Source organism: Phasianus colchicus, chromosome 33 (assembly GCF_987193195.1).
Source record: "Phasianus colchicus chromosome 33, bPhaCol1.hap1.1, whole genome shotgun sequence".
In the NCBI taxonomy this organism is placed as follows: Eukaryota; Metazoa; Chordata; class Aves; order Galliformes; family Phasianidae; genus Phasianus; species Phasianus colchicus.
In genome coordinates, this window is record NC_143468.1 from 2,031,674 (window position 1) to 2,059,052 (window position 27,379).

The window sequence follows — 27,379 nt, forward strand, 5'->3', positions numbered from 1 at the left end:
ATTGTCTATTACCCGTACCTCCAACACTGGAGAGACAGGAATTCTTAGCAACAGACAGAGGGGGTGGGGGGTGGGGGGGGTGGAAGGGGTGGGTGGGGGGGAAACACTTAAGCAGGTAAAAAACTCCCGCAGTGGGGTTTTAACCCAGAGCTGAATGTCTCCGTCTCCAACATTGGGTCGGATTGAGGTTTTCTCGTCGATGTGAGGCGATGGGATCGAGGGTTCCTCCGCTCTGTTGTTGGCCCGAAGAGTTTTTCCTCTGTGAGATCTCGTAAGGAGAGCTGAATAAATATGATTTTCAAATAGCCGAAGAATTTAGCGGTGTGTGGGGGGGGAGAGGTTTGGATGGGGGGGGGGGGAGGGTGGGAGAGGCAAAGCCCGGAGCCTGCAGTTGCGCTGCTGCAGGAAGAACGGCTGGTATCTGGCCTGAAATTAATCTTTCCCCATATTTATTTACTTTAAGAGACAATCCTGGAATAAATAGAGGCATCTGGAGGACCAAGAAATATTTTTGCTGCCTCTTCAGAGCGTCTGCTTTGGATTCACGCTGTCTATTGTGTGCAATCCTCCCCCCCCCCGCACCCCCCCTTTCTTCCTCCCATTTTTTTTTTTTTTTTTTTAATAGCAGAAAAGGAACAAAAGAAAGAGAGAAAGAACTTGGGCAGGCAGAAGAGGAGAGGAAGGGAGTGGGGAAAGGACAAAGCGGGGGGAAGAAGGGAACTCCGGAGCTGCTGAGATGCAGAGGGAAGTTGGTTGCAGCTGACTTCGCTTTCTCGTACGGAGCGGTCGGAGCTCAGCACCGCCCTTCCCCGCTCCGCACGGCCGGAGGTGTTCTGGGGGGGGGGGGAGGGGGGGGCGGAGGGGGTTGAAGGTGGGGGGGACGGAGCGGCGAGAAAACACCGATTTTTTTATTATTCCGACCTTGACAGTGTTAATTGAACACTGGGGGGATGAGGCTGTGCTCTTTTTTTTTTTTTCTTCCCCCCCCCCCTCTTTCTCCCCCCCCCCAGCTCCTCCCCCCCCACCCCCCTCCATCCCCCCCCCCCCCCCTCCCCGTGTCTGTATCCGTGTGTGTGTGTGTCGGAAGCTCGGTTTGTCTGTCCGTCTGTCCGTGTGTCCGTCCGCCTGTCCGTAGCCGCTCGGTTCCTGGCGCATCCCCCCCAGTTCAGTTCTCGGCGTTCGGCTCCGCGTTGCCTTAAGCGGACGCTCAGCTCTCGGCTCCTGCGGGATGCAGCTGAGGGGGAGCCGGGCCTGCAGCTCCAACACCCTCCCCGCCGACCCCCGCATGCTGGGGGGGGTCTCTTTTCCCTATCACCACTTTTCCACCCTCCCCACCCTTCTTCACTCCCTCCCCCCCTCCAAAAAAAAATAATTTAAAAGCAAGAAAATCCAAGAAATCAGTGTCACCTCATTGCTGTAAGCTCTCCAATAGGGTTTTATTCTCCCTCCCCTCTTCTGGATTTTATTTTATTAGGATTATTATTATATTTTTTTGTCTCCGCTCCTTCCAATCAGGGGAGAATCGCTCAAAGCGAAAGCAAAAGGTTTGGAAGGGAGAGGAGAGGGATGCACCGCGCTGAGCACACAGCACTGTCCGGGAGCGGGCGGACATGGGAAGGAGCATTCAGCCCCGAAAAGGTGTCAGAAGTCAATGGCTCAGACAAAGGCTTCGTCTTCTGTAACCTCCTCATTTGCCAGGAGAGACTGTTTCTTAATCTGTTTTATTTCTCCTCCACCGGGAAATCAAATAAAATGAAGTGTAAGATAGGATTCCTGCGGCTCGTGGGTTGCTAGCGTTAGTTTTGCTCCGTGCCACCAAGTTCCTTCCCCTTGCAGATTGAAAAGAGGAGGTGAGAGGCAAAGCCGTGAGCCTGCCTGGAAAGGGACCCGATGGTTCACCATCATTTCGAGAAGAGATCATCTCCCCTCCAAGAGGGTAACCGGAGCTTTGGAGGAGCACAAACGCTGCGAGATAACCTTGCAGGAGCTGAAGGCGATGGCAAAGCGTGCTGTAATTGCGGTGCGGATCTTTGCTGGTGTTTCTGGCCAGGAGGAATGCTCGGGATCCCGCTGCTCTGAGCGGACTTTGATTCGCGTAACTTTGCGCGCAGCCACGAGGGATGGATTCGGATCGAGAGGAGCGAGAACGGAGAGTGTTTCGCGGGTGGGGGTGGTGGTGGTGATGTTCGCATCGTGTTTTGGGATTCCGCAGCACAGAGGGGGGAGAGGAGGCTGCGTTAACCCGAGTTTGCTGTAAGGTGAAGTGTCTCCATCTCCGCCTCGCACTGCTCGTTGCACTCCCCGAACGGAAGGGGTTTCGTAAGGCAACCGCGATCGTTTCACGCGTTTTTTTGTGCGGGTTTGAGTGCGTGCGGAGCCCACGGCGACGCGGGGAGCGTTCAGTGCAACGGACGTTCCCGTGTCAATAAAAGAAATCTTCACCAGATATGTTCGCCTTTGTGTGCCACCACCAAAACTCCCCATCCACGACTCATTCCGTGACCTTGCCTGCTCGCGTGAAGGCTCCAAAAAACTGCTGCTCCTCATTAGGGCTGCGCTGCTCGGGTAATTTCTGCTCGTTTTGCGGTTCGTCTGTGGTATATTCTGACATATTTCTCCCCTGGAAAACGTCCCCACTGAGTCCCAGCGGTCCTCTCCCCCCATGCTCAGCCTTTTCTCTCTCCTTCTCCCTCTGCCTCTTCCTCTTCCCCTCCTGCACATACACACAACCCTTCTTTGTAAGGATTCTCCCAGATATTCCACCAATTTGGGAAAGCCGAGCTGCTTTCACGTCACTCCCTGCATCTCAGCACCTTCGCACCGTCACTATTTTTTAAAATGGGAATAGATCAAAGAATGACGAGCACAGATATGTGTGTCTATAGATACGTTTTGTTGCTTTTTTTTCCCTTGCGAACGTGAAAGTAACCGTCATTGGAGAGCTGTGATTGACAAATAAATTGGTCTCGATAAAGGCCAAAGAAGACAGTTTGCTCCTGCAGGAATATTTCCCTTTATGGGCTCTCATAAAGCAGGGAGCTCAGAACGGAACGAGGGATAAATTCTGTGGATGACTTTCCTCCTCGAATTTGGCAAACCACGAATCCCTCCCCAAACATCCCTCCCGTCGGGGTTTTGTTTCCAAGCCTTTCCTGTTGTTCTCCGAGGGGGAAACCCCTCATCCAGGGGCAGCGCGGTGCAGTGAAGGGCAGCGTTTGGTGTTGGCTCAGCTGAGGTTCGTGACTTTGGGGGGGTCCGGGGGAAGGGGTGGGGGCTCTACTGGCAGCCCCACTCCCAGCCTGTCTGTCTCCGGATCTGTCGGATTCACTCACGTACCAATTTCCCCTCCAACATGCTGAGAAAAGGAAAAAAGCGAGAAATGAAATGCGATTCTGTCCAGGGATTGCGTGGGATCCGAGCTGGGGAAAGCCGTGCGCATTGGGGACAATCTGCCCTCCCGGTGCCTCTCTGTCCCTAAAGGGGGGGGGAGAGATGGGGGATGGGGGGGGGAGTGGGTAGGAATCCATCACCGCTTTCTGAGCCCCCACTTTTTCTTCGTCTTGCAAACGTTGCCCGTTTCCCTCTCTCTCCCCACCGCGTCACCCCAGCCCTATAAAACCCGAGGTGATAAATAGTCCTGGGGAGTCCGGACAATCAGGCTTATGATTTTTTTTTTTTGTGTGCGTGTGTGTTGTTCGGATTCTTAAAAAATAAAATAAAAAAAAGGGAAGAAAGAAAGAAAGGAAGGAAGGAAGGAAGGAAGGAAGAAAGAAAGAAAGAAAGAAAGAAAGAAAGAAAGAAAGAAAGAAAGAGAGAGAGAGAGAGAAGGGTCTTTTTTTTTTCTTTTTTTTTTGGTGGATATCTGTCCTTTTTCTTTCTTTCTTTGCAGAGAAATCGCCCAACTCCATTCTTTCAGCCCCCAGTGGGCGTGAGCCACGTACCTACCTGTCTATCCTTACAAAGGAAAGCTTATCCTCCCAACACGCAGTCAGGGCATCCCCGAGTTGTTTGGTTTGTTTGTTTGTTTTTAAACTCTCTCCCATCGATTTGGTGCGAGAAAAGGGGGAAAAAAAAAAAAGTTGCCCGTAAAAAAAAAAAAAAAAAGGGGGGGAAGGATGAGGAAGGGAGGAGGGAAAAGAAGCAAAAATATCCCCCAGAAAAAGAACAACCCAACAACAACACCGCGCTCAGAAATGAAAGCAGGAGAGGTTAAAAACAAAAAAAATACAAAACCAAACCGAGGAGCTCAGCGCTGTGCTGAGCGCCCCGCGCTTCTCTCTCCCACCGCTCCGCCGTTTTCCCCGGCACGAACTCAGCCTCGCAGTTTTATTTAACGAACGACACGTTTATGAACAATCAAACGATCCTCGTAAAAATTTTATTGAAGGGCATAAAAACATCCCCGGCCGGCCGCTCTCTCGTCGAATAACGCGGCTCTCTCAGCGCCAGAGCTGCTGTCTGTCTGTTTGTCTGTCTGTCCCCCCCCCCCACCACCACCACCACCTTCTCTCCCCCCCTTTTATTTTTTATTTTTCTTGGTGCTGGTGTTGTTATGATTTCCCCTTCCTCTTCTCAGAGGTGCTCCTCACATCCTTGTAAGTGCTTTTCCGCCCCTTCCCCCCCCGCCCTCCCCTCCTTTCCTCCCTCCCTCCCTCCTCCTTCCGGAAGATCCTTTTATTTTATTATTATTATTATTACTGAAAGCAGGAATAGTTGTGCCCGTGCACCACCACCACCACCACCTCCTCCTCCCTTCTCCTCTTCCTCCGAAATCTTGCAAGCATCGCCGCTTTAAAAAAAAAAAAAAAAAAAAAAAAAAGGGGGAAAAAAAAGCGAAAAAAGCAAAAAAAAAAAAAAGAAAATATATGGAAAAAAAAAAAAAAATCGGTGAGAAAACGATCCAAAGATCCACGTGCGCTCGGGGCTGAGCTCTTCAACCCCAACGAGGGGTTGCGGGACCCCCCCCCCCCCCCCCCCTACCCCCAACTCCGGGACACTTCTCCCTCTCTCTTCTTCCTCCCCATCTCCCACCTCCCTCCCGTCTCTCTCTCAGCCCCAGAAGCCGCAGGATCGGAGGACAGAGACAAATTACGTCAGGAAATAGTTCCTGCTCTCCCTTCCCCCGCTGACTTCCAGCTCCCCGGCTCCGGCCCCGCAGTGCCCGGCCCGGGGCGGCTCAGCCCCCGCCTCCCCCGCTCCGACGGCTCCGGAGCTTTGAGCGAAGGGCAGCGGTTCGCCCGGGCTCTATTAAAAAAAAGACCTGCGGATTGATCCACGCTATATTTTTGGGTAAATACAATCACGTGAGGGCGGGCAGCCAATGGCAAACTGGGAAAGGCTGAAAAAATAATTACCTGCCCTGATTGTTCTATGAGAAGATAAAAAGTACACATACAGTTCATACAATAATCTTATGAATGTAAAAGAGGGGGAACCATGTCGGCTTCTGGCCCCATAAGCAACTACTATGTAGACTCCTTGATAAGCCACGAAAACGAAGAGCTTTTGGCCTCCAGGTTCCCCACCACTGCCTCCCACCCGGCTGCTGCCAGACCTTCAGGATTAGTCCCGGACTGTGCCGACTTTCCTTCGTGCAGTTTCGCCCCCAAGCCGGCCGTTTTTACAACCTCCTGGGCTCCCGTCCATTCCCAGTCGTCCGTGGGCTACCATCACCCGTACGGCCCCCAGGCTCCCGTGGGGGCCGAGCCCAGGTACATGAGGACTTGGCTCGAGCCCCTCGCCGGGGCCGTCTCGTTCCCGGCCTTCGCTCCCGGTGCCGCCCGCCCCTACGGCCTCAAACCCGACGCCTTTGCCGGGAGACGAGCGGAGTGCGGCCCCGCGGACGGGCGCGGCTTCGCGGATTACATGTACGGGGCTCCCGGGGAGCTGAGAGACAGAGCAGCGCAGACAATTCCTTCCCCGGAGTCCGAAGCCATCGCTTCCAGCAAACACAAAGAAGAAAAGCACGAATTAGACCCTAGTAAGTCGAAGTCATTCTTGTTTACAACCGGGGAGGCATTACAGCTTCCAGGACCGTACTCAATAAAATGAAATTACCTTAGAGAGAGAGAGAGAGAGGGAGAGAGAACCCGACCCTAAAACTCCAGATATGCGGGAAGATCTGGGGGTTTTGAGAATCTGCCTCGCACAGCCCGGCAGCTGCATTTTGTCCGGGGGCTTTTCGGCTTATTATTATTATTATTTTTTTTATCATCAGCGTTATTTTATTATTATTATTATTATTATTACTATTATTATTATTATTTCCATTTATTTATTTATTTGCGAGGGGAAGCTCATCACCTTCCGCTGAGGGGTTGGGGGATAGGAATGGGGAGGGGGGTGTGAGTGTTTGTGTGTGTGTCGGGGGGGGGGGGGGGGGTGAATTAAAAAATAAAAGGCAGAAGGAGCGTCCGTGTGCTGGGCTAAAGGGGGAAAAAACTCCTCGCTTTACACTGATTTCCACTCCCAAAGCGGGAGGATGGGGTTGAAGCTGTGTCCCCTCAGGCTGGAAGGGAACGTGTTGCTGTTTGGGGGTTGGGGGGGGGGTTTGGGAGGGGATGGAAGAAATGCTGAGGTGCCTTTTAGATGTAGGGGGGGGGGGGGGGAAGGAGAGGGGGGAAAAAAAAAGCGATGTAAAAAAAAAAAAAAAAAAAGAGGAAGCTCTTTTATCTGTCTGAAAAATCAAGAGGAGCTGCTGCACCCGTGCAATTGTTCCTAAAATACCCTTAGCACGTGGGAATAAAGGAAAAGGTGGGTACCCCCGAGGGGGGGTGTGGGGGGTGGGGGTGGGAGGGAGAGAGAGATGAAGGGGGAAGGAAGGAGTGAAGAGGAAAATTGGGGAAGCGGTGGCACGGAGTGAACGGGGCGGGCGGTGGGGGGCACGGGGCAGCGGGCGCAGGACATCAGGACATTGGACCATACACTTGAAGAACCTTCTGCAGCTCCTGAGAGAGAGAAAGAGAAAGAAAAGGAGGGGGGGGGGGAAAGAAAAAAAACCAAAAAACATCCCTCGCGAAACCTTGAACACGGTGTGTTTGTATGGGGTGGGGGGGTGGGGGGGAAGAGATGGGGAGGGGGGAAGACAGCGTTAAGGTCAGGTAACCCCCGGCACCTCCAGCTTGCAACAGAAAGGAGCCGGCGCTGCTTCAAATCCTGGAAAAGCTCGGGGTTGTGGGGCTGGGGGTGGTGATGTTTGTGTGTGTGTTAGGGTGACTGCGGGGGGGGGTCGAGGAAAGGAAAGACACGAGGATGCTTCGTGTGTGACTGCACCTCCCGGCCTAACTTTGGGCTTAAAAAAGGCGATTTCCGTGAGCTGAGCCCGGTGTCAGCCTCAGGCAGCACCTTTTTGTGCGTGCGGAGCTCGGAGAGAAGGTGGAAATGCATTCACACCTCTGTTTATCAACCCCCCCCCTCAACCACCAGCAGCAGCAGCACCCCTACGATAGAAAGAAAATCAAATCAGGAAGGGGAAAAAATAAAAGCAGGGATATAAGGGGGGGTGTGGGAGGCGCAGATTGAAGCTGGGAGGCTGAGGAAAGGGAAAAGCGAAGGGAAAACGGGTGCAGAAAGGGAGAAAAGCTTTTCCTCCCCGCATCGTGCGGGGTCCTGGGGGCGAGGAAGGAACCGCTGGGACATTTCGGGTGTCACCTCCGTGATATGGCAGAAATAAAGCGCACTTTTCAGGTCCTCCAGAGCTTCCAGAGGGAAGGCAGAGCAGAGCTGAGGCTGTAAAAAGAGTTTATGGGCCTATGAAATGGTGGGAATTTTGACTTTTTATGACTACGTCCTTAGATTACTGCGAGCAGCGGTCGGGTGGGTAATTATTATTATTTGAAACCCATCGCTGCGGGTTTTATGCGCCGAAACTTTTCTTTTTTTTTTTCTTTTCTTTCTTTTTCTTTTTCTTTTTAATGTGAGAACGGCGGCAAAAAAAAAAAAAAAGGAAAGGAAATGGCCCCTCCAAAATAAACAGATTAAACTCTTGAGAAGGTCACTCGGAATACATTTAGGTGAGGGCTGCTAATGGAGCAGGTCTCTTTCAGCATAGCGTGGAGGTGGGGGCCTTGAGGGGGGGGTTCTGGAGGGGGGGGGAGGCAGAAAGGCAGCGGTATTCATTGCTTTTTAACACCCCCCCCCCTCTCAATCTTCGAAACACACCAACGCACACCGCAAAAAAAAAAAAATATCTTCTTTCTCAGACAATCCCGTCGCGAATTGGATTCATGCGCGATCCACGAGGAAGAAAAGATGTCCGTACACAAAGTATCAGACCCTGGAACTGGAAAAAGAGTTTTTGTTCAATATGTACCTCACAAGGGACCGGAGGTACGAAGTAGCCCGAGTCCTTAATCTCACTGAACGCCAAGTCAAAATCTGGTTTCAGAACAGGCGAATGAAAATGAAGAAAATGAATAAAGAGAAAAGCGATAAGGAACAGCAATGAAATGTTGGGCGAGGAGAAAAAACGAGGGCGGAAAACACACCCAAAAAAAAAGAAAAAAAAGAAAAAAAAAAAAAGGAAAAAGAAAAGAAAAAGAAGGCAGAAAAAAAAAAGGCAAAATGGCACAAAAAAAAAAAAAAAAAAAGCTGTTTTTTGGGGGGCTGAAGTGTTTCTGACGTTGGATGTGCGGATGGATTTTAGCGGTAGAAGAAAACGCAGTTTGGGGACTCGAGGCTTTTTTAACACGCAACTGAATAAAGGAGAAAGATGCTGGGGGGGGGGGGGGCTGTTTTCTCTTCCTTTCTTCTCCCCCCCCCCCGCCCTTTCTATTTTTTTTTTTTGTGTGTGTGTGTCAGAACACAACCACGAGAAGTACTTGAATTTATTATTATTATTAATTTTTTTTTTTTTTTAGTATTTTATTTCCTAAGTTAAACGGATGCGGTATTTTTTATTTCGTAATCCCGCGAGCGAATATTTTGTACAAAAAAAAAAAAAAAAGAAAAAAAAAAAGGAAAAAAAAAAAAAAAAGAAACGGAAAAAGAAAAGAGAGAGGAGGGAATGCGGCTCCATGATGTCCTGTCACGGTGGTGAACGTTTCTGCTGTACCCATTTGTGTATTTCATTCTCGTCTCAGAACCGTTCTGTAATATTGTTATGTTCGCTATTGTAGAGCAGCTCTGTAAATACACCGAACGTGGAGGGGTTGAAAAGTAGGGGGGGGGGGGTTGGATGAAGCGGGGAGGGGGGGAGGGATGGAAAAATAAAAGGGAGGGGGGGGAAGAGAGGAAAAAAAAAAAAGAAAAAGGACAAAAAAATAATAATAATAGAATCAATCTCGGTATGGAGGTGGTTTTTCTTTCCGTGGGGTGGACACGCGAGGAGGGGAATGGGGGGGGGGTTCGGTGCTTCCTTCCCCCCGCACCGCCCTATTTCACAGCCCCATAATAAAAGGAGCTGAGGTAAGGGTTCTCCGTGCCATCCATTTTTAGATGGGGATAATGAATTGTACTAATTTATGGCCCCCGGGGCAATCGAAGGATATGTTAAGGGGAAAAAAAAAAAAAAGGAGTGTGTGTGTGTTGGGGGGGGGGGGAAATGTGGGTGCTGGGATGAGAGAGGAGCTGGCAGCTGCCGTTCTCCGCTCGGGGGGGAGATGTGCCATAGAGATGCGTGTTTGGCAAAAGGTGGGGAAGTGCTGCAGGGCGAAGGGGGAAAAGGAGAAGGGATGAAATCAAGCAGAGCTCTATCCGTAATAAGGATGATAGTAATGGGATAGAAGGGCTGGTGGGGGGGGGTAAAGGGAAGAGAGAGCGAGGAGGGGTGTAGTAATAGGGTGGGGGTGGATTGATAGGGGTACATTGATAGGGTGATAAGGGTGGATTGATAGGGGGTGCGTTAATAGGGGGTACATTGATGGGGTTGGATTGATAGGGATGGGTTGATAGGGGATGGGTTGATAGGGGATGGGTTGATAGGGGGTACGTTGATAGGGGTACATTGTTAGGAGGTGCATTAATAAGGGTAAATTGTAAGGAGGTACATTGTTAGGGGGTAAATGAGAAGGGAGATAAATTAATAGGGGGGTGTAAAGAAGTGATGGGAGGGGAGGGGGGGGAAGGAAGAAGAGGGTGAAGAAATAGAGGGATAAATAAACGAGTGGTGGCGATGCGGCAGCGTGAAAATTCCGGGTGGGGAAAAAAAAAAAAAGAAAAAAAGCAGAGTCGTGTCCCCCCCCCCTCCCCCCCCTTCCTCGGCCCTCTGCGGGAAGAAGGATTTAAAGAAATAAAATAGAAGATGGAATAAAAAGGAGGAGATGCGGGGGAATCAAAAGCTGTCGGGTGCGGGATGGTGAAAACGGAGCTGCGGGGGAGGGAAAAAAAAAAATTGCGGAGCCCCCGGGATCCGAGCGGTTGAACGAGGAAAGAGAGTCGGGAGGTTGGATAAAAAACGAGCAGCGAGGGATGTTTAATCATAAAAACTTGTTATAGGTCCCTTTCTTTAATGAAATGAGTGGAGCGGCGTTTTAATCTTCCTAATCAAAAGCAGATCGGGGCAGCGAGATACGCTTGTCGCCCTCGTCTCGGTTCCTCTGAAATAATAATAATAATAATAATAATAATAATAATAATAAAAGAAGAAATCTGGAAGCGATTACTTCTGCCGATCTCATCAAATATCGCTCTTCCATATTTCTTCCCGTTGGAGTCCCTTCTCCCGGCCCTGATTTGTAGCAGCGCGTTATAGACGGGACCCCCCCCCATCCCCATCCCCAACCCCCACAACCGACCCCCCCCCTCCTCATTGCCTTTTATTTTTGTCGCCGTTTGGGGACGGCGCTGAGCGGTGCGGAGAGGGGACATCCCCGGAGAGGGGGACGTTAGGAACCCGTTTACAATCCCGGTTTTGTTCGGGCTCCGTTCGGTAAACCTTCAGGAGCGCAGTGGAGTGGTCAGGTCGGAAAACATTTTAGCGGAGGGCAGATTTATGGTTCAAAAGGAGAAAAAAAAGAAGAGAACATGAAGGAGGAGGGAGGGGGGGGGTTGGGGGGGGGGGATCTCTCGGCCTCGTGTCAATTCATTTTTTTATTTTTATTACGGTTATCATGATTGTTATTATTGTTATTTCTACCCTACCCTGCTTCTCTGCCTGCCTTCATCCCGGTTCGGATAAAGGAGGAGATCCGCAGGTTCGAGCAGCTCGCCCACCTCCTCTTGGCGAGCGGGGAGAAATCACCCGGCTTTCTCGTTATTAATTAAAGAGAAAAATCCCAATCATCGCTCGGACGGGACTTTGGAGGCACTTTCGGAGCCGGCTCTCTGGAGGGGCTTGTCAGGAACGTTTAGCGATGTTGAAAAGCCGTGATGTATGGAAGTTCATTTTGGTTCATTCAAACGGATCCCATCTCCTGCAGTCCACCTCCCCCCCCCCCCCCCCCTCTTCTTTCCCCCATCTCCCCCCCACCCCCCCCTCCCTTTCTCTTCGCCGCAGCCTCCGCTCAGCCCCGGTCCCATTAGGGCAGAGCAGGAGATGCCCCTTTGTCTGCACCGGGGCTTTCTTTTGTTGGTGGTGGGTTGGGTTGGGTTAAAATCGTGCCGCAGTTTTAGTTCATGTGCAAGGCCCCCGCTCTCCTCACCCCCGTGCGGGGCTGCACCAGTTATAAAATGCCATTTGGCGCTGCTGGGAATTGGCGCAGCCATTGAATTTCTCCTCCACCGCAGCCCTCGCCTCCTCCAAGCGAGGTAAAACAACCCCCCCCCACACGCCCCCCACTCCAACGCCCCCCCCGGCTACTGCTCAAAAAGAAACGAGAATTATACAGAGAGAAAAAATGATAATAAAATGGTAAAAAACGAGCGAACGGCGCACGCTGCGTGCTTTCCCCGGGAGTGGGAAAATCCAAAGGTTCGGGATGTGCGAAAATGCGGCGTTTTCTGTCGAAATTCACCCAATTTCTATACGACAGTGATAATTAAAAAGCTCTGATTTCTATCCAAACGCCTCGATTTGGGGCCGAACGTTGCGATTTTCCGTCAAAACGCTGCGATTTTCGGTCAGAACGCGGCGATTTCGGGGCCCAGCGCTTCGATTTCGGCATTCGGAGGGGGGGGGGGAGATAAGAATACGCGGCCACTGTGGGGAGTGGGAGTCGTGGGGGGGGGAAAGAGGGGTGGGAGAAGGAGCGCTCTGCTTTCTACAGGGGGGGGAGGGAAGGATGCGCTGATGACCGATGCGGATCTCGGCGCGGATGTTTGGCGCAGATGCGCGTCTGTGCGGTTCTCCGCGTGCGTGCGCGGTTGGTGCGTGCCGGGTCGGGGATGCGCCCTTTTGTGATGGGTCACAAAACCCGACGGGACCCTCCAGCTGTCCATAGGTACATTTCCGCAGCCAAAAAAATGCCGCTTTTACAGCTCTGTTTGTCTCCCTGCTATGCGGGGCTGAATAGGGGCGAACAAAACAGGACCCTAGATCTGGCTAGACGTCTGGCTTTAATTGCTTTATGGTTTAAATAAGGTGGGTGCTCTTCTCTTTGAAACCGGATTATTGGAATGTTTTGTCTACAAGCTACAAACAACAGACCCCCTCGGACGAGAGGAGGTAAAAAAATAAAATAAACCCCCCCCGCCCCACATCCCCGAGCCCGGACTGATAAAAGCGGGGAGGGAGGGTGGTGCGGGGGGGGGGGGGTTGAGGCAGCGAGGGGAGCGGGAGGGGGGTGGCACATCTGGTGGGTTTGTTGGGCTCTGCATGCGTGCCCACACACATTTGTGCTTTTTTTCTTCCTTCTTTAATGAGTGTAAACGGGAGGGTTGGGGGGGGAGGAAGAAGGAAAAGGAAAGAAAAGAAGGAAATATGTGCTTCCCCCCCACCCCCCCCCCGTTCAAAATCCTGCCCGCTTTCTACAGGGCAATTCGCCACCGCAGCGCAATGCAGAACGGTCCGCGTTGCCCCTCGGTGAACGGGATGCGGGTACGGGGGGATAAAACGCAGCGCCGTCAACCGCGGGGGGTCTCCGGACCCCCCCCCCCGCCTCCCCCTTTTTCCTTTTAGTCCCCCCCTCTCCCAATTCCGGGGCGCTGCGTCGGGGCGCGGCCGCGAGATGGCGCTGTTGCCCAATGTTAGCGCGGAACCGTGCGCACCGCGGAGCGCCCCCAGCCGCGCCATTCCCGCACCCGCGGAGCGGCTCCGCGCGGGATCCGAACCGAGGGGTTGTGATGGATGCACGTCTGTCTGTCTGTCTGTGGGGCTGAGGGGGGGGGGGGGGGGGACACGACACCGAGCTGCTCGACTTCACCCCGCATCGCGTTAAAACACCCCAACAGCGCATTTTCCCCCTTCCTATATTATTTTTCCTCCCCTCCTTCTATCCCCCCCCCTTTCTCCCTTTCTGCCCTCTCCCCTTTCCACCTTTTTTTTCCCCATTCCCCCCAAGCCTCTTTATTTCTCCCTCCCTTTCTTTATTTATATTCCTTAACGCGGAGCTCAGGGCTGACATCTGACGGCGCAGGGAGCGCATAAAAATGCTCGCGGTGAAATTGCCTATTTCCAAGCTCGGTGGTTCATTTTTTTTTTCTTTTTTCTTCCCTGTATTTCCCCCCCACACACACACCACCCCCCCTCCCTTCTCTCCTTTATTGACGCACATCACGTATCTCTCCAAAGCCTCTTCCTTTTTGGGGTGGGGAGGGAGCGAATGACATCTCGCAGTGAAGGTCAGGGCAGGGAGAAGAAGGGGCGGGAGGGGGGGGGGGGGGTGCGGGGGGGATAAAATAAACTCTGATGTATACAATGGAATACCGAAAAGTCCGACACACGGCCCCCACCCCCCTCCCCGCACCGCTCACGCACCCGCAAGGCATTACCCCACACCCATCCTCACATCCTAACGCAGCCAAAACAGTAGAGACAAAGAGCAGCACTTTCCCCAGACACTAAATGTCAAGATATTTCCCTTAAAATGAAGTAGGCAATCGCATACGTCTTATTTCGTGCGGTCTGGGTGGGGGGGAAGAAAGGGTGGGGGGGGGGGTGGGTCCTTTCTTTCACAGACACTGAAGGCGAACATCTATTTCCCAGCCTAGGTGTGATCCCGGCTGCTGTAACGCACCTTTGCTCGCTGAGTTTGGGGATAAAGGACTGAAAAGATGCGCCGTTTCTTCCCCATTTCAACCCCAAAGTGCCCAAATCGGACAACTTCTTTCTTCCTTTCCCCCCACCACCCCCCCCCCCCCTTCCTTTTGCTCTCCCGTCCTTTTTATTCGCTGCGCTTATCGCATGGGCAGGCAGAGGGGTTTTAAAAATAGAGATGCTATCGATTAGAGGAGGAAAACGGTTACCTCGGCTATTAGCTGTTAATTAAGGAGCCTCCGTCCCTGAGTGCTGTGATCTGCCGGGTTTGGGGGGGTCTCTCCGTTGGGAACGGGGGACCTGGAAGGGGTGGGGGTGGAGGTGGGTGAGTTCTGGCGAAATGAACGTGGTCATTGTGGCGTCCTTGGGAGCGTTCGGGGATGGAGAGCATTTCCTCTCAGCGAACGCAGACTCGATTTTGGTGAATATTTCCACAACAGGAGGTGGGAAAAAGAAAAAAAAAAAAGAAAAAAAGGAGAAAAAAAAAAAAAAAAGCCCAACAAACCCACCGTTGTGCTGCACCGCTCATTGTTTGTTCACTGAATGGGGGTGGGGGGCACAACCCCGACTCACGGACCCCTTCTGGAAGCAGAAAAGCACCTCTGGTTCCGAAAACCTCATAAAGATGGAGCGGCGGCTGCTGCCCCTCTGCCCCAATTGGGGATGGGGGATGTGGGGGGGGTCTGCACCCATCCGGCTCCCATCTCAACAGAGGTTCGGGCCGCTCGAAAGGAGATAAACGCGGAGGAAATGACCTTTGCTGGGAAGAAAAGCACCTAAAAACCATCTCCGAGGCGATGCGTTTTGCCTCGGCGCCCGGAATAATCGGTCAGATTCACCCCCCCATACACATCACCCCCCCCTCCACACACACACACATCTCCCCCTCCAACACAGAACCCAAAATGATGAGGCTGCTGATTTGGGGTTGGAAGGACGTGAGGGAAACGGTGAAGGTTTGTACAGAGGGGAGCGCTGATAGCAGCGCGGTGCCACGGACACGAGTGGAGTGGATTCTTTTTGGCGGCTCAGAATTCTCCTTTGCAAACTGTTCCCTCCCCCTTCGTCCCCCCACCGACCCCACCTCGAGAAATTAAGGCGAATCCCGATGGTTGGAGGTAAATTTTCTTTTCTTTCTTTTTTTTTAATGAGCCGAATTCCTTCGTGAGATCGTAAAAAAAAAAAAGAAGCTTCCAAAGCCAGACAGCGCGGTGCAAAAAAAAAGTGGGGGAAAAGGGCACTGCCAACAACGGAACGCAGAAACAAAATACACCACCCTCCCCCCCCCCCCCCCCCAACAAATAAAATAAAATAAAATAATCCCTACGGGGAACCAAAAATGCCGACGGGGCATTTTTGGGGTTCTTTTCTACAGGCGAAGCCCGATGGCAAACGCACAAAAGGAGCTCAGCATTCCCTGCCTCACTTCTCCTCTCTTTCACCCGAAGTCGCTCTCTCTCTGAGCTCCGGATTTACTTCATTCCCTCGGATGGAGCTTCCCTGTTATTCCCAGCCGCTGGGTTTCGAAAGGAAGGAAGGAGGAGGAGGGGGGGGGGGAGAATAAATAATAAAAATTAATAATAATAATAATAAAAAATAACTGCCCGCAATGTTGTGCCTTTATTTTCTGGAAGGAAGGGCAGCAAGAAGCAGCCAATCAATAAGGAGAAGCGTCCCTCGCCCTCTCGCTGCCTCTTTGCTTTTGTTTGCTTGTTTGATTCCGATCTGCCAACCGCCGCCACAATAACAACAACACGCGCGCACCCCACCAAAAATGGGGGGGGGGGGGGGGAAGGGAAAAGAGGGAGAGGGGGGGGGAGAAATCATCGTAAAACTACATATAAAAGCAAAACCGAAGGATGGAGGAAAGGTGGGCGCAGCCCCTCCGCATCCCCGCTGCCCCCCCCTCCCCTTTCACCCCTCCTATTGGGAGCAGCCACACAGAAGGACCCCCCCCCCCCTCCTTCAGCTTCAACCCCCCCCCTCAAATCCCACACAATGACAACAACGCCGCCACAAGGAGCCCCCCCTGACCCCCCTCCCCCCCCAGGCCCTTATAGGCTCTTTACAGGCGGGGTACCCACGGTGGAGAGGAGGGGGGGGAGGGGGCGCAGAGCTGTGCTAGGAGCTGACCCCCCCCATTTTATTCTTCATTTGGGGATGGGGGTGATGGGGAGGGCGGCGGGGGGGGGGGATGTGTGTGTGGGGGGGGGGTGGGGGGTGTGGGGGGGGCGGCGATGGGCTCCCTTTACCTGTTGAGGTTACCTAGGCTGACCTCCCAGCGCATTCATTTGCTGCCATCAGTGAAGAGGCTGCTGCTGGGAAAAAAAAAAAGAAAAAAAAATATATTAAAAAAAAAATACGGGGGGGGGGGGGGGTGTCGAGGAGAGGGGGGGGTGGGTTGAGAAAAAGGGGGGGGTGAAGGGGGTGGATATCAATGCGCACCTTTCCTCACCCTCCTCCAGTCATTAGGTGCGTGCCCCCCACCCTCCAGAAGGAGGGCTCTAAACGTGCCCCCCCCCCCACACACACACACCTCGGTTCGCACCACCTTTCCTTCACCCCTTCCCCCCCCCCCCCCCCCGCATCACCACCCAGAGCCCCCAAATCGCTGTCATTCCCCCCTCGCAGCCTGTCTGAGTGTGGCGGAGTGATGTGTACATATCGCGTGTGAGAGAGAAGGGGGGGGGTTGGGGGTGGGGGGGGTGGGGGGTTGGGGGGGGAGAGAGAGAGAGAGAGAGAGAGAGAGGAGGAAAGAAGGGAGAGAAAAAAAAAAAAAAAAAAAAAAGCCACACCACCGGGATTTTGAGGAATTTGCCTGTGGTGTTAAAGGGAAGGAGCAGAGTTACAGAGAAATTGAGAGAGAGAGCTCTACCTACCGACAGATTACAAGAGAAGTCAAGAGCACCGGGAACGCACCGTGCGGGCACACACGGAGGCACCATGCAACGCCTTTGAGAGATCGCCTTCTTTTTTTTTTTTAAAAAAAAAAAACCAAAAAAAAAAAACCCAAACAACAACAAAAAAAGCGCCACTTTATATATATATATTAAAAAAAAAAAAGGACAGCCAAAAAAAAAAAAAAAAAAAAAAACCGGACTGGAAAAAAATAAAATAAAATAAAATAAAATAAATACAGTCCGGGGGAAAACCGTCAGCACTCAGGCAGAATTAAAAGCCGTCTTTTTTTTTTTTTTTTTTTTTTTTTTTTTTTTTTTTTTGCATGCGAGGGTCATGAGTTCCTACTTTGTAAATCCTCTCTTTTCCAAGTACAAAGGCGGCGAATCGCTGGAACCAACTTACTACGACTGCAGATTTCCACAAAGTGTTAGCAGGAGCCATGCTCTCGTTTACGGTCCGGGCACCACAGCTCCCACCTTCCAGCACCCATCACATCACGTTCAAGAGTTTTTTCATCACGGAACCTCCAGCATCTCCAACTCTGGATACCAGCAAAACCCGTGCGCCTTGGCGTGTCACGGAGACGCTTCTAAATTCTATGGATATGAAGCTCTGCCGAGGCAATCGCTTTATGGTGCTCAGCAAGAGACGACTGTTGTACAATATCCTGACTGTAAATCGTCTTCCAACAGTAACTCTAGCGAGGGACAAGGGCATTTAAATCAAAATTCGTCTCCCAGTCTCATGTTCCCATGGATGAGACCTCACGGTTAGGACCTTTTTTTCCTCCTCCTTAAATGTTTTCCTTGCTTTTATTCCTCTCTTTCTCTCCCCCTCTCCCTCCCTCCCCTCTCCCTCCGTCTGTCTGTCTGTATATATATGTATGCATCGCCAGCCACAAACATGTGTCTATGGCATCTCCACATATATATACGTCGATAGAAATAAATAGAAGAGGTAAAAATAGCGAAGGGATGGGCAGTTCTGTGCTTAACGTTGCTTCTTTTTAGGAAGACCTTTAGAAAGCAAACGAGGCAGCAGTTGCTGGAAAGCCAGCAAGGTGATTCCCTGCAAAAGGTTTAAATCACCATCGAGTAAAAACTTGGGGTTCTTTTCTTTTATTGCTTTGCCTTGAGGATAGGCAATAAGATACAGCTCCCACGAGGTTATTTGCATGTTGATAATGCACTGCTCTTTAAAATGTCATATCGCCTTTCATAACCGCTTGGAGACGAAGCCTGAGAGGTGGGAACTTGTATGAGTATCGCTAATACTTTACATCTGTTTCTTAAAGCCCGGGGATAAAAGTTTTAAGCAGGAAAGGAAACTTAGCTCAGGGCTACGGGGTGGGGTGGAGGAGAGCATCGTAACGTCCTGGGTTAAAAAAGAATTAAAGAAGGGGGGTTGGGGGGGGGCGTGGGGGCGTGGGGGGGAGAGTTGGGGGGGGGGGTTCCAAATAATTTGGGCTGAATGGAAGTTCGCTCATGTGAAGCCCGGATAATTGCACAGAGAGCGAAATACTTCAAAGTGCAAGTTTTCCCCCACCGAAGGGACCAAGGCTGTCTCGAAGCTTGCTTTAATTCAAACCATGTGAAGGTTAGTGTTAATTTTTAAGGACAATTCAGAGCGCCAAAGTTTTTTCCCCCCCTTTAACCCCCAAACCCTTAGAAAAAAAAAATTAATAATAATAAGTGTATGCTTGTATTTCTTTAAAGGAAAGAATTAGAGAGGAACTCCGAGAGGATGTGGCCCAGAGAGGCTGGGGAGGAAAACATGTTATTTATCTGAGCTTTGACCTAGGGGTAGTCTCAAGGATGCAATCATTTCCAGCCGTAGCATCGCTATATTTTTTAGCAAACGTTGTTGGTTTGGTTTTTTTTTTTTTCTGCTGAAGGAAAGGCTGTGCGAAAGGAAATGCTGGGGCTCAGCTGCACGAACCTCCGTCCTCCTCCTTTCTTTTTGGCTCTTGGTTGCAAACGAGTTGTTTTAAAGGCAATCTCGGTGTTTGCACAGGGATATCTGTCTGTCGGTGCGAGCCTGATGGACGCACGAGTAACCAAGAGGACGGGGAGAGGGGATTTATCTCAAAGCCCAAAGCTCGGGGGGGGTCCATAGGAGCGACCAGCAGCACCCCGAGCCTCTGCTACGGGAGCAGCATTGGGGAAAGGAAAGCAGGGCTGGGAATTTGGGGGATAAAATAGGGAAAGAGGGGAAGAAAGGAAAGCAAAAGAAAGGCAGGAGAAGGAGCGAGGTTGGGAGGGTTTTCGGGAAGAACAAAGCATCTTTCATAGGAAAAAAAAAAATCTTATTAATAATAATAATTATTATTATTATTATAATTGTTATTGTTTGAAATCGAGCTGCCCAGCACGCCTCGCCCCTCAGAACAGAAATCACAAATCACCTTTTGGGGAAAACGGGAAACGTCTCTTTTGTCAATGAGTTTGACAGCCCCATCCTTACCCAGCAGAGCAAAATTCCCCCCCCACCCCAAACAGGAGGAGGCACAGCCCCATCCATCCCAGCACCCACACAGCAGCGATCCCATCTCTACCCCCCCCCCCCTTTTTCTCCATCCTCTCCCCCCCCCCCACCCATCACCCACCGACTTTTCTCTGGGTGCCTCCGCCGCACAAAGGGCTCGGAGTTTGGGGGGGGGGTGGGGGTGAGGGGGGGGCTTTTTTTTTTTTTTTAGGGGGGGAGGGAGCAGAGGTTCCTTAGGAAAATGAAGGGGAGAGGCAGCTGAGAAAATGGGGGGGGGTGGGGGGGGGGAGAGCCACGAAGTTATTTCTGTTTGTGCCCTACAGCTCCCGGAAGACGCAGCGGCAGACAAACTTACAGCCGGTACCAGACCCTGGAGTTAGAAAAGGAGTTCCTCTTCAACCCGTATTTGACACGGAAGAGACGGATTGAGGTCTCTCACGCCCTGGGACTGACCGAAAGACAAGTGAAGATCTGGTTCCAAAACAGGAGGATGAAATGGAAAAAAGAAAACAACAAAGATAAGCTGCCGGGAGCCAGAGACGAGGAGAAAACGGAAGAAGAAGGGAATGAGGAAGAGGAAAAAGAAGAGGAGGAAAAAGAAGAAAGCAAGGACTGAGTTCTCAGCCCCTTGAAGTCTCGTTTTATGGCAGATGATAAATCGAGATGTTTACGACGGTCATTTGCTTTTATAGAGTATAGAATGGAGAGGCTCACACAGCAGTAACTACCTGTCAAACAGTTGTAGCCTTTTTTATTGTCATAGAAACTTCCCCTACTTTTTTTTTTCCCCCCTCTTCCCCTCTTTTATTTTTTTTTTTCCCCTTCCAGTTTTTGTTTTGCTTTCCTATTTAATAGCGGCGTTTTTAGCTCCATAAACGCATACTTGGCTTCAGTGCAGCGACGTTGTATGGGGAGGGGGTTCGCAAAACCCGACCCCCTCCCCCCCCATCTTCCCAAGCCAAAGGCCGCAGCGCGTCCCCGGCTGCACAAAATGTATTTATTTGAACAGCTTTGACTTTGCCTTTTTCCGCTTGGTTTTGCCTCTCGCGAATGACCCCGGGGGGGGGGGGGGGGGGTGTCGGAGTTGTAGCCGTCTATGGGGGCCGATGGCCGTTCCTAAAAGCCGTTTATCACCTATTGAAGGCGAGATAAGGGGGGGGTGCTCGGAGCCCACCTGGCAGCGCCCGCACCTCTTTCCTATTGCTTTCCCATTGGGTTCCCGTTGGGTTCCCATTGGGTTCCCATTGCGTACCCATAGAGTTCCTATTGGGGTCCCAATGTGCTCCCATTGGGTTCCCATTGCGCTCCCATTGGGTTCCCATCGCGCTCCCATTGGGTTCCCATCCTGTTCCCTTTGGGTTCCCATCCTGTTCCCATTGGATTCCCATCCTGTTCCCATTGGGTTCCCATTGCGCTCCCATTGGGTTCCCATCCTGTTCCCATTGGGTTCCCATCCTGTTCCCATTGGATTCCCATCGTGTTCCCATTGGGTTCCCATCCTGTTCCCTTTGGGTTCCCATCGTGTTCCCATTAGATTCCCATCCTGTTCCCTTTGGGTTCCCATCCTGTTCCCATCCTGTTCCCATTGCGTACCCATAGAGTTCCTATTGGATTCCCATTGTGTTCCCAATGGGTTCCCATAGCGTTCCCATTGTGTTCCCATTGGGTTCCCATAGGGCTGAGTGTAACAAACGCCTGTATTATTTTTCTGCTTAGGATTCAATAGGCCGAATTTCACCCCCATTCCCCCCCCCAATTTCACCCCACCCCGATCCCCACAGGCGCTGTTTGTCCTTTGGCTGTGTGAGCACTCGAAATTCTTCATTTACTACCTAAAGGGAAAACCTGCAATAATTATCAGAGCTAATATCAACAAAGGGGCTGACGTATCCTAAATTTCACTCGCTCCGAATTTATTTAAGAGAGAGAGCCGTGTTTCTGCCCTGATGCAAGCTACTAAGTAGCAAAACATAATCATAAAATAATAATAATATTCATAATAATAAACCAACCAACCTTGTATTGTACTTTATCACTACCTATAGAAGGAGTCATGCTTTGGAAGTATTTGTAATGCGGTTTTATTGTCGTTTGTTGCTGCTTATTTTCTCGAGATGATGATTAAAAAAAAAAAAAAATTACCAAAAAAAAAAAATTACAAAAAAAAAAATTACAAAAAAAAAATCATTAAAAAAAATTAAAAAAAAAATAAAAAATAAAAAATCCCAACAACTGAAACTGCCTAGTTGAGAACGCACAGCATTGTATTCTTTTTTCTTGTGCTTATAAAGTAGTGTAGGACTAAATTGCACTGAATGTATAGTTATCTATTTGTCTTGACTTATCTGTTAATGCTCGAAACGAACAAGAAAAAAAAAAGAAAAAAAAAAGAAAAAAAAAGAGAGAATCGTCCTTTGTTTTATGTAAAAGCATCGTTCTGCGTGTGCCACCTCTGAATGTAGCGATTCCAGCCAGAAAACAAAACAAAAAATACATTAAAAAAAAAAAATAATAATAAAAAATAATTAAAAAAAAATTATTATTATTAATAATAATAATCCCATTTCTGGACACCGTGGATTTGTATCGTATACGTGAGACATGGCGTAAATAATAATGATAATAATGATGATGATAATGAGAATAATAAAGGGTTTTAAAAGGAACGCGCTGCTGCCCGCCGTGCTGTGTGTTGATTTGAGCTCTGCCGCCTGCATGGGGAGGTTGGGGGGGGGGGTCGGACCCCCTTCCCCCCCCCCCTCCATAAATTCCTCCCCATATCCCCCAACTCTCCGGTATCTCCGACCTCAAATCGCGCCGACTAAGCTTAAAAAAAAAAAACAATTAAAAAATAATAATAAAAGATCATCAAAACGCTTCAATCGCTCCGACCGCGCTTCGTTTTCTTTCGCTGCGGGTGGAAAAAAAAAAAAAAAAAAAAAAGATTTTATTCTCTTTATTTCTTTTTTATTTTTTAAAGTGGGGGGAGGGGGGGGGAAATGGGATAAAAAGGGAATCGCGCGGATATTGGGGTGGGTTTTGTTGGCAGCCCCGCCGTGGGGGTGCGGAGGTGCGGCTGTCGCCTTCTCCGACCCCCAAACCCCCCCTTATTTAACCACCATCCCCCCCCCCCGTGCCCGGCGGTGACAATGGGACGCAGCTCTGCCCTCAACCGGGAGCGGTCAATGGGGACCGCAGCGACATTCGGTGCCTCCAAAAAGGGGTTTCTCCCCGATTCTTTTCCCTATAGGAAAAAAAGTGACGAAAAGCCACGGAAATCATGAGCAGTCGGCGAAAAAAAAGCGCTTTCTTCCCTTCTTTCTTTATTTCCCCCGCTGCAAACCTTCCCCCCCCCCCCCCAACCCCTCCAAAGCTGCACCTCCTTAACACGGAGACCTTTCCCAGCTCCTTCACTTCGCTGCTACCACTGTTGCGATCACCGTGTTTGCTGCTATTATTATTTCTGCTCTTATGATCGCTATTATCACCGCTATTTATTTATTTTTTTTGGTTTCTTCGCAACAAAACGCGCCGGTGACGCTTCCAGGTTTTCTCAGTGGGTTCTCGGTTGGAAGGTGAACTTTAGGATTCCCTCTTTCACTTGGCCGAAAGTGCTCTATTGATCTGTAAAAAAAAAAAAACAAAAAACACGGGTCTATTTGCTTTTTTTTTTTTTTTTAACCCCCTCTTTCTTTCTTTCTCTCTGTTGATAAATGGGCTCCATCCCACGGAGCCCAGAGATGCAGAAGCAGACGGGATGTTTACGCAGATCCCGCAGATAAGGGAGCTCGGGGGGCTCCCGATGCTTTTTTCAGCTCCGTCTGGAAGATCGTCTGTGGGTTCAGACATTCTTAACCCAAACCCCACCGAGCTTAAAGGATTGAAATACCGCCGTGCCTGGAATTGCTGAGCTCTGCCATGGGAGAACGAGCTGAGCTGTGGGGCACGCGGGGAAAAGGGACACGGGTGGGTGTCCCCCCTTTTCTCCCCTTTCCCCCTCTTGTTTCTATGGGATGCAGCCTAGATTCCACCTCCCCCCCCACATCACCACCCCTCCACCCCAGTAATGCCAGTGCGAATGGGGCAGGGGGTGAATAGGGGGAAAATGCAGCGGGATCCGCATCAGTGGGGTCGGATCCCACTGGGGTGGGTGTGCAACACTATAGGATGAGTGTGCAACGCCGTAGGAGCGCGTGTGAGCAGCGGCGGCGGCGGGGGGGGGGGACACGACGTTCCCCAGCAGCACCAAATACCAACACACGAATATCCCCCTCCGTTGCAGAGCTTCGTTAACGGGTGTTTAACTCCCAAGAAAGGCGTAAAAAACGCACTCAGGTTTATTCTGGACTTTTCTACGGCGGGGTTCGGGCGCGTAAAGTACGCGGTTGTGTCCGTCGTCCAACGGAATGCTTTAGTCTGAGAGGGATTTCATCGCTGGGGAGATTTATCCCGCATTTACAGTCCGGATTTTTTTTTCCCCTCGGTCATACGATGGGTGATAATCAATAAAATTTATATATAAATATATATATCTATATATTTTTCTGCGTTATATACGTGTATATACATTTAAAAATTGTGATAAAGTATAGGCGTAGAAAATATCCGCATCGCTCCCAACGAAAGGAAAAGGAGTGGGGAGGTGAGGAAGGAGAGAGGGAACTTATCAAAGTGCTTAAAAACCAAATAAAAATAATAATTAAAAGAAGAAGAAGAAGAAGGAGCTGCACCCGCACTCCATCCATCACATTTAAATCCGCCAAATCGGAGCCGTTCCATCGGAACGAAAGCTCGGCGATGACATTTATCTCTCCGAAGGGTCTGCAGTTAAACGATCGGGACTGCAGCCGCCTGACTTCGTTTTGGGGAGGGGGGAGGGTGTGGGGGGGAAATGTTTATGTGCTGGAGTCGACACAACAGAGTCGCATCTTGAGATGACATTCAGTTATTTCTGTAATCGCTCCATCATTTCAAGAGGAAAAAGGGAAGGGACCGTTTTATGGGGCGAAGTAATTTGAAAGAAGATTCGCTCTCCGCAAAGTGCCTTATTCAGAAATGATCATAGCTTCGGTATTACCGAAATTAGACTCATCCACCCGCCTGAAGTAAGAAATATCGTCCTATTCCGCGCTTTTTATTAGCCAATCAAATTTCCTTCGGATCTCCATTTGTGATTTGCGAAAGGGGGGGGGGGAGGGGGGGGAGAAATAAAAAATAAATTATCTATATCTATATATGTAATTCCTCGAAAAGCTGAGTTTGAGCGGATTGCTTATTTTGCCTTAATTTATTATTCTAATCACAGCCGCCGCCGCGCGATAATGCATCCATTAGGCGAAAAAATTCGTTTAGATTTTATACTCGAAAATGGGCACAGATGATTTTGTAGAGACAAACGAATTTCTCGGGCATTAAATTTTTTTGTTGTCGTTGCGCGGATGGCGGCGGAGGGGTGGGGTGGGGGGGGGTGGGGAGGAAGAAAGGGGAGGGGGGAAAGTTTGCGAGACAGACTGGGAAGAAAAGGCGCTTCTGCCCCGTTTCCAGGCGCAGTTTTACCTCCTAGACCCCCCCCTTTCCCCCTCTCCCAAACCTGGGGCTCTTTTATCCCGAGTGCCGAAAATAACCAGGAGAATATCGGACCTCAAATCAAAGGGAAAAGGGACCTCAAAAAAAGGGACCCAAAGGAAAAGGGAAAGGGGACCCAAAGGAAAAGGGAAAGGGGACCCAAAGGAAAAGGGAAAGGGAACCCAAAGGAAAAGGGAAAGGGGACCCAAAAAGAAGGAGAGAAGGCACAAAACAAGAGATAGAGACCCCCCCCGCCCCCTCCAGAAAAATAAATAAAGGGAGAGGGGACCCCAAAAAAAAAAAGAAATGGGAGAATTGAAGCGATTTTATAGACGGGAGAGAAACAACCGCCCTCAATGCCGCCGGAGAGAAATGCGCGCACAGGTTACACTCTGCCTACGAGGATAAAATCTCCTGTTCCCATTATGGAATTTATTATCTTGTCTGCCCGCTGGAAAATGGGGTCTCCATTGTGTTCTGGAAGCTGTTGTGGTCGTAGTTTCCCCCCTCGTAACTTTTAACTACCTGTTATAAAATTTATTGGCGGTTCGTAAAGTGAATAAAGTAATTTCCCTTCCATCCGGTTGTATTGCGACCTTTGTGTTGTTTGGGCAGACAGACACGCATCAGCCTGAAGATGGGGAGGGGGGGGGAGAAAAATAAATAGATGGCAGAAGCACGGAGGCTCCCACCGCCCCCCCACCCCCTCTATTAAAATTATTATAAATAAACGAAGGCGCAGAAATGGGAAATACCTGAAGAATTGTGCGGAGGGAACTGTGCGCATTTTGGGGGGTGGGGGGGAAGGAAAGGGTTTGCGGCAAAACGTGTGAAATCTTCCTTATGTCCTTACGGGCAGCCCTAAGGGGGGGGGGGGCGGTAACATTTAGCAGCTGGGGGGGGGGGGTGAATTTTTGTCCCTATCGGGGTAAGGAGAAGCAGAAAGCGCTGCGGCTTCGGATCTGTGCGCTCTTATGGATACGAGTTTGGTTCTCGTCGTGCCTCCAACGCAGGCCTCGGCACGGAGAGGGGATGCCGTTGTTTCCTCCCCCCCCCCCCTTTTTCCTTTCCTTCCCCCCCTCCCAGATCCGTATTTCGCTGAAATAAATTATATAGAAAGAAATTACAAAGAAATAATAATCCTAAAACCGAAAGGCCCCCGAATTGCGCCTTTCTGAAGCGTCGCGGCCCCGATGCAACAAAGGGCGGAGGGGAGGGGGGGGGACGACACAAACTGCGCTGGGGCGACGGGAAAAGGCAACGGAGGAGATGCCAAGAGCGAATGATAACGAGGGGGGGGGGGGGGGGGGGGGGAGTGAAAAAGGAGGCGGGGGGGGGGTTGATAGGAACGGTAGAAAAGAGCTGGGAAGAGTTTCGGGGTCAATTCCGCATCACGGGCTGAAGTTTGGGGTGGGATTTAGGGCGGCTCTGTGGGGTGGGGGGGGTCAATGGGAGTGGGGGGGTTGTGTGGATGTTGTGGGGGGGGGGGAAAGGGGGGGTGCAGATCTCGTGTTTGCCTGTGGATGTTTCGTCCCCAACGGCCGCACCTTTGGGTAAAGGAGCGTTGATGCTCCCGCTGCTGCGGTCCCCAATTGGCATTTTCTCTTTCTTTTATTTTCTCCCCCCCCCCCCCCCCCCTCGGAAAATGGTGTTTGTTCAGCTTAACATCATTAACACATCCTCATCTCTTCATTAATTTCATTCGCAAACCCGTCTTCTATTTTTTTTCCCCTTTTTTTTTTAGCTCCTCTGCCCCTCTTCCAAGTGTTTTTCCCCTATTATTACCCCCCCCGGTTTATTAATTACCAACACGGAGAGGAATAACGCTCAGCGCTGAGGGCCGAATCTCCTCAGTTCCAAACGCTGAGAATTAAAGCGAGCGGCTTAACGAGCGGCAAATTAAAGCGGAAAAAAAAAAAAAACCAAAACAACCCAAATAATGAGATAAATACAATTATTAATAAAAATCCTCCCCGACGGTGTCGAGGCGATCGCTTAAAAGACAAAAAGAAAGGGAAAAAAAAAAAAAAAAGGGAAAAAAGGGGAAAATAAAAGAAGGGGGAATAAAAGGCGGTGGGTTGGGGGGGGGGGGAATAAAAAATAACGATTCTTAATATTTATTTAAAATAAATTAAAAAAAAAAAAAGGAATTGTATAAACATGGCGACAGACGAGAGCATTTGCACTCGTCACAAAAAATGCAACGCATTCCTGGTTGTTTGCAGAAAATTTACAGCTGAGCAATAAAAGTTTACGACTGAATCACAAGTTGGATTGGCCACAGGAAGTCATGTGGACTCCATCCATGAACGTGAACTTTTTATTGTGGTTTCTCTTATGACTCTTTCGCAGGAGTCT

At 50.3% G+C, this 27,379-nt stretch overlaps 2 protein-coding genes and 3 long non-coding RNA genes across 6 annotated transcripts; 3 read left to right on the top strand and 2 right to left on the bottom strand.

Annotated features, from left to right (window-relative positions):
- The first annotated feature begins 627 nt into the window (after positions 1 to 627).
- LOC116234946 (uncharacterized) lies at positions 628 to 3,259 on the top strand. The gene is made up of 3 exons (XR_004168241.2): positions 628 to 828; positions 1,516 to 1,759; positions 1,837 to 3,259. It is a non-coding gene; the product is annotated as an uncharacterized LOC116234946 (long non-coding RNA).
- Positions 3,260 to 4,899: 1,640 nt separating this feature from the next.
- HOXC9 (homeobox C9) lies at positions 4,900 to 8,720 on the top strand. The gene is made up of 2 exons (XM_031602800.2): positions 4,900 to 5,980; positions 8,202 to 8,720. Exons 1-2 carry the CDS (start codon positions 5,437 to 5,439, stop codon positions 8,444 to 8,446), a joined length of 789 nt encoding a protein of 262 aa, XP_031458660.1. The 5' UTR covers positions 4,900 to 5,436; the 3' UTR covers positions 8,447 to 8,720.
- Positions 8,721 to 10,410: 1,690 nt separating this feature from the next.
- On the bottom strand, positions 10,411 to 14,535 carry LOC116234966 (uncharacterized). Its single transcript, XR_004168244.2, has 2 exons — positions 14,281 to 14,535; positions 10,411 to 10,535 (listed from the first exon to the last, which is right to left on the bottom strand). It is a non-coding gene; the product is annotated as an uncharacterized LOC116234966 (long non-coding RNA).
- Positions 14,536 to 15,356: 821 nt separating this feature from the next.
- On the bottom strand, positions 15,357 to 19,901 carry LOC116234949 (uncharacterized). Of its 2 annotated transcripts, none has more exons than XR_004168242.2 (3): positions 19,812 to 19,901; positions 16,324 to 16,386; positions 15,357 to 15,587 (listed from the first exon to the last, which is right to left on the bottom strand). It is a non-coding gene; the product is annotated as an uncharacterized LOC116234949 (long non-coding RNA). The 2 variants fall into 2 exon arrangements; XR_004168243.2 differs by having other exon boundaries at positions 16,324 to 16,389; positions 19,812 to 19,899.
- On the top strand, positions 17,297 to 21,602 carry HOXC8 (homeobox C8). Its single transcript, XM_031602801.2, has 2 exons — positions 17,297 to 17,741; positions 19,780 to 21,602. The coding sequence occupies exons 1-2, from the start codon at positions 17,306 to 17,308 to the stop codon at positions 20,070 to 20,072; spliced, it is 729 nt and encodes a 242-aa protein (XP_031458661.1). The 5' UTR covers positions 17,297 to 17,305; the 3' UTR covers positions 20,073 to 21,602.
- The last annotated feature ends 5,777 nt before the right edge of the window (positions 21,603 to 27,379 follow it).

Coding starts and splice junctions, on each gene's coding strand:
- HOXC9 (XM_031602800.2), top strand. CDS start 5,437: ATGTCGGCTTCTGGCCCCATAAGCAACTACTATGTAGACTCCTTGATA. Junction 5,981..8,201: donor AAAGCACGAATTAGACCCTA/GTAAGTCGAAGT, acceptor CTTCTTTCTCAG/ACAATCCCGTCGCGAATTGG.
- HOXC8 (XM_031602801.2), top strand. CDS start 17,306: ATGAGTTCCTACTTTGTAAATCCTCTCTTTTCCAAGTACAAAGGCGGC. Junction 17,742..19,779: donor CCCATGGATGAGACCTCACG/GTTAGGACCTTT, acceptor TGTGCCCTACAG/CTCCCGGAAGACGCAGCGGC.